Source organism: Phyllostomus hastatus, unplaced genomic scaffold (assembly GCF_019186645.2).
Source record: "Phyllostomus hastatus isolate PE091 unplaced genomic scaffold, TTU_PhHast_1.1 phas_contig_210, whole genome shotgun sequence".
NCBI classification, from domain to species: Eukaryota; Metazoa; Chordata; class Mammalia; order Chiroptera; family Phyllostomidae; genus Phyllostomus; species Phyllostomus hastatus.
The window spans coordinates 21,338,161-21,350,807 of NW_025333737.1; the positions used below are offsets into that span (position 1 = coordinate 21,338,161).

The 12,647-nt window shown below is 44.3% G+C and overlaps 1 protein-coding gene across 1 annotated transcript in view; it reads left to right on the forward strand.

Moving 5' to 3' along the window:
• The window catches only part of CUNH17orf67 (chromosome unknown C17orf67 homolog), a 36,184-nt gene that overhangs the window by 1,294 nt on the left and 22,243 nt on the right, over positions 1-12,647 (forward strand). The window contains exons 2-3 of the mRNA XM_045836106.1: positions 9,399-9,426; positions 12,363-12,463. Of these exons, the coding sequence (XP_045692062.1) occupies positions 9,399-9,426; positions 12,363-12,463 (129 nt within the window). The remainder of the gene's footprint in view (positions 1-9,398; positions 9,427-12,362; positions 12,464-12,647) is intronic.

Sequence of the window (12,647 nt, forward strand, 5' to 3'; positions counted from 1 at the left end):
GTGAAGAGTGTGGGGAAAGTGTGGTGAAATGGGAAAAGGTTAGACGGCATGGGAGGGCCTGGGATCAGGTCCCAGCCCTCTGTCTTCTTGTGCTTTGTCAGTTCACCTCTCTAGGCCTCCGGTTCCTCGTGGGTAACATGGGAGGATCGAATGAGATCCCTGAAGCCGCTCTTCTGCCCTGGTGGCTTGCACTGTGTATGGAGATGTCATTGTCTTTAATAAAGCCTGGTTGAGGCAGGGCCCTCAAATTAATTTAGATTTGAAAAGGTGAAAAGAAAATATAGTTTTAAAAAGTAAGATTTTAAAAAATCCTGTTATAGACATTTGGAAAGCACAGAAAAGTAACAAGGAAGAAAAAACAATCATCTCTCTCTCACCCCAAAGACAACCTATGTTTGAACACTTGGCCTATTTTCTTTTACTGTTTTCTAAAGAAACTTTGTTTTACCTTTTTGTATGTATAGTTTTGGTCATATGGGCGATGTAGTTTCTATCTGGCTATTTTTTCATTTAGCATTACAAAGTAACTTTTACATGTTTTTATAAATTTGTATTTAATGGTTGCTTAATATTACATTCTATGACAGTGTCACAGGTGGGCACCAGTAACCAGATTCTTGATGATTGCAGAGAAAGAACTAAACCGAACACAGAGTTTATAGCAGAGAGAGAGAGAGCAGATTTATTAGGCGATAGTACACTCGACAGAACATGCGAGCAGGCCAACTCCAAGCAGAGGTTGACCTCAGGGCCTGGAGGGATTCTATTCTTACAGGGCAGATCTTTCCCGGCTAGTTTTAGTGGGCTTTTATTGCGCATGTAGAAGTAGTTATACTATCTTAAAGCTACTGAGTACATGGTCTCCCATGATTTTCCTTGATGGGCCACCAGGGAAGGGGGCCACATGATCTTAATTCATTATAATACTCTTGTAACGAAGCAGGGGTCCTGTAGCATCTTCTGTGCAGATGCATTCAGGGTTCACCATGTTTCAGCTCCTTTCCAGAAAGCAGAAACAACTGGTTTTAGAACAGGGTCTCTGTCCTGTATCGAAGTCCTTTATCTTAGCCTTGGGGCTCCTCCAGAGTTTCCTCCCTCCTGACTATCTCCTGCCTCAACAGCTCACAGTTAGCGTAACCTTACCTCTCTTGTTGGCTATTTGTTTCTAATATGTTGCTATTTTATGTAATTACTGTGTTTATGGTATTCCCCTTAGATTCTCATTTAGCCAAAGGATATAAAAAATGTGAAGCTTATGGAAAAGTTTTTAACAGTAATAGTCTGTTTTTCCTAAGTGAAAATCATCAGGAAAATTTATCACTATAGGAACAGGCTAATAGATATTACCACATCTGGGGAAAATACTCTTAGTCCACTAAAGGTAATAATTGTAATTATTATTATAGCCAACCTGTGTTGTCTGATCATTAGGTCTTAGGCACTGTGCAAAGTTTATCATCATCATTTTACAAATGAAGAAGACTTGCTTGATGTCACACAGCAGAGTCACCTGAGTTGGGGCTTTGAACCCAGTCAGTCTGATGCCAAACCCTGTGATGCTCTTAACTGAGGCAGGTGCCTGAAGGTAGTCTTTGACCCCTGCGGCAGCACCGTCTAACCAGGCCTTGACCAAGTCTCTGGAATCAGAATTGTAGTGGAGCTAGGAATCTATCTCCTTCTTAGTTTCCCCAGATAATTCTTTTATGTATTTATTAAAACTTTTTTTGATTTAAATTGTGAAATATGTGATACATGCAACAAGTTGTATAAAGCATGTGCACAGTTAAAAAAAGTAATAAAGGAAACACCTATGGGCCCACTGTAGAGGTTAACTTACTGGACGTTGGGAGAGGAGGAAGAGGAGGAGACAAAAGGGAGAGCGGCCCAGGTCAAAGTTGGTGGGCTGAGACCCTGAGTGCCCTGGGTCCTGCCTGCTGCAGGAACCCTGGCTTTGGGGAGAGAGAGCACACGGAAGAAGGGGCCTCCAGAACCTGGTGCGACAGCCAGGTACACCAGTGAGGAGGAGGGAAAGAATCTTAAGCAGCTGCTGCCACTCTGTCTGCACAAAGGCTGGCTCCAATTCAAAGGAAAACCTGCTCAGAAGAACATAGCTACATAGGGACACTCACATACCATGGCCCCAGGGAGTCCTGACTTTCAACATGCTGAAGGCCCTTCCCGCACTTGCCCCACATCTACAGTTTGTTCTGGGCTCCCTCAGCAGCCCAGCCTTATCTCTGCTTTGCAAGGCCTCCTGGGCTGAAAGGGGAACACTCTGCTTCACTCAAGATAGGAGAGAACCGTCTAGATGACTGCCTGAATTTTCCCCAAGCCTTGGCACCCCCCTCCCTGCGCCCCCAGGATTTCCCAGGGAGCATCCTGAGTGAAGCTTATCGGTGAAGCATCAGGGCACCATCAAGTTGCCTGAACTTTGCAGTTACTTGAAAAACAGCATCAAATCACCCTAAAAGGCACTCATTTTAAAGGTACAATTTGATGAATTTTGGCAAATATGTACGCCTGCCTAACCAGACTTAAAGTCTTCCTAAATGCATAATTTCTGTGGGTTTTGAGCCTATGAATTAAAAACATAACACTGCAATGCTTTCCAATCAGTGAACAAGATGAACTGACAGCCACCAGGGAGTTTCCCCACTATGTGAGGGAAACCTTTGCATAGCTGGTGGGTGGAACTGGAAGGGGAGCCCATGATGCCCATTCTCCATGTGGATCCATGTATCTTTCTGAAGTGCCTTTTTAGCTATCAGAACCATGAAACCAAGTGTTAAGAGCAAATGACCTCAGAACCAGGCTTCTGAATTGTTGCATCACTGAATGCTAACCAAGGTTTTCAAAAACAAGGAAGCACATTTAATCACATTGCCACTCACTAAGAATATCATAATTTATACCTGGGTGAGAGCAAAATGATTGTTAAAAAAAAAGTTATCAAGAAAAACACTGGGAGTCTCTCTTGTGCCCACCTGAAAGCTCCCCCTCCTCCTGCCATCTGGAAATTACTATTCTAATTTTTGTGTTCTTCATTCCCTTGCTTTTCTTGATAGTTTTACCACCCTGGAAAGTATCCATGAACAATATAGTTTTGCTTCAAACAATAAACCCAAATCCAGTCCCATCAGGAAATAACAGTGAAACCATTAATACATAAAGTCTCCGTGGACGAGATGAGCTGAGTGGGGTGTGGGCCAGAGTCAGGCTCTGGATTCCCCAAGGTCAGCCTTCTTGGGGAAGGTTCAGCCTTCAGGGAAATCAGTGGGCAGGGTCCTGGGAAGACTGTTAATCACAGTGGGGACAAATGGGCAGGGCTGTGGTTTGAACATCAGGCAAAACCATGGCTGGGAGAGGGGTTGCTTTCTATTTTACTTTCTTAGCTTGTTCGGACCTCCCTCAAGTTCTTAGGAAAAGGTCAACATGGCACGCTCCTCAGGGAGGGATGAGTATCTTCTGCTAATCCAGGGGTTCGGGGAATGGAGTCTTGCCAGCTAATGGTCAAGATAAACGAAATACAAATATGGTGTAAACTATCCCAGGCCGGTCCAGGCAGCCTGTGCCCAGCATTTCTGCACCTCACGGTGCCAATGGCACCTTGTGCCGACCCAGGCCACCTGCCCGCTCTGATGGAGTGCAGTGGTTGTCCTGGAAGCTCCCTTTGTCACCCTCCTGTTTGTATCTTCTGTTTCCTAGGTCTCGTGGCTTCCCCTTTCTTGGTAAATTCTCTTGTTTTTGTGGAGCACATCTGTCAATAACTTTTAGAGCAAGGGTACTTGGGAGGCATAATTTTGAGTCTGTGTGTGTCTATAAATTTCTTCATTCCACCCTCCACACTTGATTGTTTATCTGGTATAGAATTCTAAGTTGGGGAAATCCTTCACAACTTTGAATACATCGCTTTGTTTCTGTTTGCTCTTAATGTTGCTGCAGCTTATTCTTATTCCCAATCCCTCGAATAGGACTGGTTTTTGCTTTCTGGAAGCTTGTAGAATCTTCTGTTTTCCTCCAGCGTTCCGACTCCACAGAGGCGAGCCTGGGCGTGAGTCTGCCTCTGCCTGGTTTGCCGGGTTAACCAGGTCCCTTCCGTCCAGCAGATCATGTTCAGTTCTGGAATTGCTTCGTTGGCTTCCTTTTCTCTATTATCTATGTTCTCTTTTCTGATACTTCTGTTGTTTGAATGCCAGAGCCAGATGGCCCTCTCTACTTCTCCCTTTTAAAAAAATAGACTTTATTTTTACAGCAGTTTTGGATTCACAGCCAAACAGAGAGGAAAGTACAGAGTTCGCATAGATCCCTTGCCCCGTGCATGCACAGCCTCCCCAATATCATCTTGTGACACCTGAGGTACATTTGTCACAACCGATAGACCTTCAGCGACACACCGTTATCGCCCGAAGGCCATAGTTTATGTTAGGGTTCACTTCTGGAGTTGTACACTCCATGGGTCTGGACAAATGTGTACTCGCATGTATCCATCATGACAATGTCGTACAGAATAGTTTCACTGCCCTCCAAACCCTCTGTTCCCCAGTTATTCATCCTTCCCTCCACTCTAAACTCTGGCCACCACTGATCTTCTTTTCTTTCTCCTGTTTTGTCTTTTCCAGAATATCGTGTAGTTGCAACTATACTGTATATAGCCTTCTCAGATTCGCTGCTCTCACTTAGTGATATGCATTTAAGCTTCTTCTTTTTGTGGCTTGATAGCTCATTTCCTTTTAGTGCTAAATAATATTCCATTGTTTGGGTTGTCTGTTTACCCATTCACCTACTGAAGGACATCCTGGTGGCTTCCAAGTTTTGGCAGTTATAAATAAAACTACTGTAGACCTCTGTGTGCAGATTTTTGTGTGGACATAAGTTTCCAACTCATCTGGATAAATATCTTCTCTTAAAATTTTTTTCTTGTTTTTTTTTTTAATCTCGCTCTCATTTTTGCTTTATTTTTCTGAAAAAATTTTCATAGCTCTAACCTCAAATCTTTCTATTGAATTTTTTTGTGTGTGTTTTTTTTAAGATTTTATTTATTTATTTTTTAGAGAGGGAAGGGAGGGGGGGAGAGAGAGAGAGAGAGAGAGAGAGAAACATCAATGTGCTGTTGCTGGGGGCCATGGCCTGCAACCCAGGCATGTGTCCTGGCCGGGAATCAAACCTGCGACACTTTGGTTCGCAGCCCGTGCTCAATCCACTGAGCTACGCCAGCCAGGGTCTTTTTATTGAATTTTAGTTTATGTTATGTTTTTTAATTTCTGAAGATGTTTTTGTTGATTCCTTTCCTGAATATTCCTTTTTATAGCATTCTGTTCACGTTTTGCGAGAGCAGAACAATTTCTCTTATCTGTCAGAGGATACGGTTAGTTAGTTGTCACTATTGTCTGCCCTCTCAACCAGCATCATCTCAGCCCCAGTTTGCACTTTATTTTGGTTGCTTTTGCCGTCATCTTCCACTTCCAAGGTTCTCTGAAGTCTCGTGAACCCCCAACTGACTCCAGATGCACCTGGAGGTTTGAGGACCATTGCTGGAGTGTCTCTCCATCTCTCCGAAGCTCGGCCCCCCTGAGATCCCACAGAGACAAACAACACACGTCTCAGTATTTTTCCCTTGAAGAACCAGAGCTTTTCTCTCCCACTTAAAGGCACAACACTTTTCCTGAAGGAAATGTAATACGACAGTGGCCTTAGAGGTGGTTCCACAAAGTGTCCTGTCCACGCCCCACTCCCCTCGTGTGTTTATTTGTACCAACTTACAGCCCCGCACCTTTGCCAGTGCCCCTGTCATTCCTGTTTGGGTTGGAGAGAAGTCTGGCACCTGCCATCAAGAACCTGATGCTGACCTTGGCTCTCCTTCCCTGCTGGGCAGACTTAGGCCAATGTCCTGGCCCAGAGCAGAAACGACAGCCCTCCTGGGGAAGCATGCTGCGGCCGGATAGGCCCCTGTGCAAGGCCAGGCCATCTTGCCATTGTATTGCCGCCCTAAACAGGAAGCTGTGTGTTTGTGTAGAGTGTGGAGCGCACGAAAAGGGAAAGGGAGCCCGGGGGCATGGGGTGTGAATGCAAAGGGGGGAAATCAACTCATGTTGAGAAAGGGCTATGTTTCCTTTTCAAATAAAGATGTATGTTTATTTCAGCAACATGTAAAAGTGTAGATCTTACTATGTATTTGATTAATCTCTCTATCATTTGGTCATTCAAGAGATATTTACAGACTTTCTATCGTGTATCTGAGAATGGGGCGTATGCATAAATAAAAAAGGGTGACTGCAAAGAGAAGGAATAATCACAACAGTGACAACAACGGTGGTTTCCAGGTACTAGGTCCTTACTGTATTTGTCAGGGACTTGGTGTATGACTTTCTCTTTTAAGTCTCAAAATTCCTTAAGAGGTTAAGCTTTACTATAATTACCATTCTTTTCTTTATCAAAGAGAAAACAGTGATTTGGACAGTTTGCTGAGTGTCGCAGCTTACACTGACGTAATGCAAGTAATACGTTTCAGAGCCAGGATTCAAGCGAGCCCACGTCTCTGGGCGACCCTGTAGCCCACAATCTTCACCATCACACCACACAACCTACCTGGTAGATCGTTATTCAGTTTTGAAGGAAGCGTCTGTCCGCTTGGATGCTCTGATTAACTTAGACCCAATAGCCCCTGATTTGGACACACTAACCATGCCAGCAGACCCCCTGTGTCAGTTAGCCACTGTCAGAGGAAGGCCGTGCAACAAACCACTCCTAGACCCAGTGACTTAGAATAACAGTGCTTTAATCTCCAGGATTGGGAGGTGGACGGAAGCTCTGCTTCAGGCTGTGGTAGCTGGTGGTCCGCGGGGCTAGCTGGGCTGGCGTGAGTGGCTCTACTGTAAGCTGTACCTCGTGTAGACTTGGTTCCTGGCTCAGGTGCTCTCCACGTGAGTTCGTTCTGAGCGTCAGTGTGAAGGGGCCATAGTTATCTAGCAGTGGGGGGCTTTTTTGGTGGCAGTGGCCGAAATGCAGGAGGGCACATCTAGCTGCACAAACATACTTCATACCCCTGTTTGTGTCATGTTTGCAACTGTGCCATTGTCCAAAGCAAGTCACTTGGTTGAGCCCAAGGTCAAGGGGCAAGTTATATGGCAAAGAGCATGGGGATGCCGTGGTGGTGATGAAGAACTGACGCTATTAATTCAGCCTGCTGCAGCTGCCCAAGTTAATGTGTGTGTGTGTACATGCAGTTTATGGAGTTATTATTAAAAAAATTATAGAAGAATTATGTGTACCACATTGTAAAAATACAGAGTTTAGAGGCTAGTGGGAGAGGTAGATAATAAAAAAAGATAAAAACAACTACAAAAGGGGATGTTAGAATTTATTTGATAGACTCCGGGCCAAACAATGTGGGTGCATAGTAAGTCTCTTGGGATAGATTTGACATCTTTCTTTGTTAAAACAAGTTGTTGCCTTGTCCTTGAAGTTTCTTCAGCTCTCAGGGTTTGAAATCGTGTCTTACCCTTTTAAAACAGTATTCAGTGTGACAATGTGGAGACTTGGTGATGTTGGCTTTATTGCTGGCCCCTAAAGACCTTCAAATCAATTAAAACCATAGGAAAATAGTCCTAGGCACTGCAACGCCATCTTTTCCCATGTCCACTGGATTCCTGGCAACTTCTAGAATAGTTAGCCTTGGTGGTCTTGGGTTTCTTTCCCTTGACCTTGGTTGTCCCTGGTTCTGCTCTTTACCCTGCCACCTTGCGGATTTGGGGGGCATTGCGTCTTCTGTGAGCCTTGCTGACTCATCTCATTTGATAGGGCTGCGGCTTTTCCTGGGAACAAGGGTAGGGGGTAGGAGAGACCTCTCCCCACCAGAGTGACGCTCACGACAAGATGACTTTGCTTCTTCAGTTTTCCTATAGTCTCCCCTTTTGGGACAATATCCTCAGGGACCCAGCCAAGGGACATTTGAATGGTCATGCCAGTATCACACCCGAAGGGTTCTTTCCATCTGAGACCTCGAACCAGCACCCTAAGGTGGGATACAGGCCCCTCATTTTCTCTAGTAGTATCTCTCTAGTGCACTAGAGGTCCTTCCTTCCTTCCTTCCTTCCTTCCTTCCTTCCTTCCTTCCTTCCTTCCTTCCTTCTTTCCTCCCTCCCTCCCCTCCCTGCCTCCCTCCCTCCCTTCCTTTCTTCCTATTATGAAAGTAATACAAGCTTAGAGCTTACAGTCCAGTGGAGGAGACAGATTTAAAAAAGTAAGCATGTAGACAATATTTGCACATTATGGTGAGTGCTCTGAGAGGGACAGTAATGGTGGTGAGGGCAGGGAAGCTTCCTTAAGTAGGCTGGTAAAGGCAGGCTTGCCTGAACAAGAGAACTTTCACATTGAAACCTGAAGCATGGCAAGGACCCAGTCATTGAAAGAGGAAGAGAATGTGCAAAGGTCCTGAGGTGGAAAGAGCTTGTGAAGTTGCAAGTAACAAAGTGTGGCTAGGTTGGAGTGAGCTGAGGGGAGTGGTCCCAGTGGGGTTGCAAAGGACACCAGGCACAGGGAATACAGGGTCTTTTTTTAAACTGAATGTATTGGGGTGACATTGGTTCACAAAACCATAGTTTCAAGTGGACAACTCAACAAAACATCATCTGCACGCAGCATCATGCGCCCATCGCCCCAGGCAAAGTCTCTTTCGGTACAGGGTCTTGTAAGAACTCTGACTTTGTTTTGAGTCCAGTGAGAAAATAAAGAAGCATTCCCATTTTTTTCTCTTCAAAATGGTTTTTATTCAACAATGGCAAATAAGGGTCATATTCAAAGGAGACCAGTAAGCCTCATTTTGATAAATAAGGCATTTCAAAGTTCAGCAAAAAGTAACATCTTTTGTACATTTGACTACACTTGGTTGATGTAGCCCTCATTGGGTTCACCCCCAAATCGGTACCGTATTGTCCCCTTACTGGCAGTCTGGCTTTCCGCAGTTTGTTACCTGTGGTCGGTAACGGTCCAAAAATACTAAATGGAAAACTCCAAAAAGAAACCATTCTTAACTTTTATTTTATTTCATTATTTTTAAAACATGTCAGATTTATTTTTCCTTTTCTTTTTAAAAATTTTATTTTTCACTTATAGTTTGCATTTCACACTTTTTTTGGTATTTGCTTTTAGTGTACAGCCCACTGAATACACGTTCATACAGGTGACAAAGTGAGGGAGGATTCTTACACAGAGAAGTGACGAGGTCCAATTTATATATTGCATTTCTGTTTCAGAAGATCATCGTTGCTGTTGCACGGAGAACGGACTGAAGTAAACAGGGAGGGAAGCTGGGAGACCATTTGGGGGCCTGGCCCAGGGCAGTGGCAGTAGATAGAGATGGGAGGATCTAGACCCACGCCGGTCAGCGTGGTATCAACAAGCCGTGTGTGGCTACTGAGCCCTTGAAATGTAAGTGTAAAACACACACCAGGCTTTGAAGACTTGATATTAAAAAAAAGAAAGTAAAATGTCTAATTAATAATTTGTTTATCTTAATTACATGTTGAAATGATAATATTTGGATATTTCATGTGAAATAAAATATAATAGACAAAGTTTCACCTGATTTTTAATTTTTAAAAATGTGGCTACTAGAAAAATGTAAGCTACACATGTGGCTTGCATCTACAGCTCACATCATGTTTTTATTGGAAGCATCGATGTAGACAAAAGTTACTGGATTAAAAAATACTTTTTTAAAACAATTTTTTAAAAAGATTTTATTTATTTATTTTTAGAGAGGGAAGGGAGGGAGATAGAGAGAGAAACATCAATGTGCGGTTGCTGGGGGTTATGGCCTGCAACCCAAGCATGTACCCTGGCTGGGAATCGAACCTGTGACACTTTGGTTTGCAGCCCGCCCTCAATCCACTGAGCTATGCCAGCCAGGGCTTAAAAAATACTTTAGAGTAAAATTACTTTGGACACTAGAAACTTATAGCTAGGTCCAAGTTTTCTTCTGGTCCACAGAAGATGTTTATTCGATACAACAAAACAGTACAGTCAGTGTTGGATCCGATCACAAAGAGGAAAAGAAATGAGCCCATCGACAATGCATCTGAAAACACCAGGACGTTTAATGTGGCAAATATATGTTTCTAAAATAATACCCTAAAGCTCCAGTTACTGAAAAATTTATAAACCCAGAAGGATGTTACTAGCGACAAAATACATAAGACCAAACATCTAATTTTGGGCAAATTAACACATGAGGCAACTTTGCTAACAGTGCATGATTTTTTTTTCTTGCTTGCAAGTCCTTCAGACTGTCTTTATACCAACAGCGGGGCAGAGCATTTATGTTTCGTATCAGTTACACAGCATTAGCATGAACTCGGACACCTATAGACAGAGTGTTTTTTTTTTCTTCTGAGCGTGCAAAGGAACCCCAGAAATATCAGATCATGTCTCTGAACTGAGAATTTTATCCCAAAGAAAATGCCACATACCTCCTAGGCATATTTTTAACAGTCTCTTCATGTGACAGTGGTAGGTGAGGTAAGTGTAAAAGGACTTCGGCTTACTGAGATTTTACCCTTCGTAACAATGACAAGTGTGGAGTAAGGCTGCACACAGTCTACCGACAGCACAGTGTACCAGGCCCTTTGGGGGCTTCACAGGCAGGGCACTAGGCTTCAGAGACACAGAACTTGGCTCTACTTTGGCATCTGTGATGTGTGGCCTTGGACGTGGCTTCACCTGCCTGAATCTCACCTCCTTATTTGTGAAGTGGAGACGGAGAAGGGTGGGCAGTACTGGCTGCCATGCGGTTCATACCTTATCCCTCGTTCGAATCACACCCCACAGGATAGGTGCTGTTACCTCCTTTTTTACAGGAAACCGAAGTTTGAAAAAGGTAAGTGACAAACTGAAGGTTATGTTGCTAGCAAGAGGCAAGGCCAGGAGCGGAACCCTGGCCTCACCTCTTTCCTGGCTTCAACGTCAGCTAAAAATATTTTTTCATCCTCTTCATGCTCTTTGCTAGTTTCTCTGCCTGCCTCTGAATTTCTTGAGAAAGTCAAATTAGATTGGTGAATGGGCTTTGGGAAAATGCCATAAAATAGGCAGATGTAAGAGGTTACTAATGCCCAGTGAAGCAGTGGGCGCTACACTGAAGCTACCGATGAAAACGCGAACTTCTGGATGACGACGTGTATGTATCTGTTTAAGTGACGTGGGTTTCACCTGTCGCTTTCTCGGGTTCAAGCTCTGAAAGTCGTAACAGAGGGATAACTTCCTGCCCCAGGATGAACATTTACAGGAATTCGGAGGAAAATATTTTCGTGGTCATACTAAAAACTCTGTCAGATGTCCTTAGCGTCACCCGGTAAGCGCTGTTAGAGCACAAACAAGCCTTGGGCTGGACTCCGCCTCCTTCAGGAAGGCTGGCTCCCCAGGCGGCGACCCATTCTGCAGCGGGCGGGCGCGCGGCTGGGGGAGAGAGGATCCGAGGCAGGATGAAGACGCTCCTCGCGCTCGCGCTCGCGCTCGCCTTACTGGCTTTCTTCTCAGGTGAGCGTGGGCTCCGGGAACGCAGCCTCTCTCTATGTTCACGTGATAAACCGAAATAAGTCTATTTTATGCTCTTAAGTTTTTTTTTTGTTTTTCATTTCAAATAAGATGTATGTTATTTGTGTAAGTATATATAAGTGCATAATGTATAATAATTCAATACTTTTTTTTTCTTAGAGCAGGCACCTAGAATTGCTATCGTTAGGGAAAAAGTCTTCTTTAATATTTCAATGCGTATGAACACTGACTCTCAAAAATGCTGATAAATCTTCAACTATGCCTTTTTTTAGAGTTCATATGAGATTACCAATGTTTGGTAGACATATTTGATGATATCTTTTAGAGTGTGTGTGTGATCGTCAAAACTTAATGTAATGTTATCATCATAATATCTCTTTTGAGGGACCGTGCGTGATGATCAAGTTTAACATAATGTTGTTGTCTCGGAGGGTCTTCCAATAACAACTTTAACTTGATCTAACGTGCTGGGATTTAAAAAGATCCCACAAAGCAAACCTAAGCAGCGGGAGACACACTGACCAGAGAACTGAAGAAAATACGATTTAAAAAACAGTGCATTAACACCCACTTCCAGAGGAAGGGCTGTTGTGGTAGGTGAAGACGTTTGAGCTGTGCAGCCTGGTCCCGAGGTAACCATATTAGAGACCATTTGGAATTCCTCTCCGAGCCGTCTGGAATGCCATGTCCTCTGGGACAGGTCCCCATGAAAGAACTTTTGTGTTTTGTCTGAAATTGAACTTGCTAATCATTCGCCTTTCGCTGTGAACTCATGTGCCCCAAGCGTCCCTAAGGCCCTGTCCTGACTTTTTCAGGGGCCTCCCCGATTGTGACAGAAAAGGAGGCCAAACAGCTCCTGCGGTCCAGGCGCCAGGACAGGCCCAGCAAACCCGGGTTCCGGGACGAGCCCATGCGGGTGAGTGCTGGGCTCGGGCTTTTTAAAGGGAAAGTGCGATCACTCAACATTTCCTTCCAGGGGAAACCAAACTGCGTGCTGGTCCCAGCCCAGCGGGGGCTGCAGGTTCGAGGTTCTGTTAGAGACTCAGGCGTAAGGTGACCTCCACCTCTCACAGATGCCTCAACTCCTCTGGAAGGGCAGG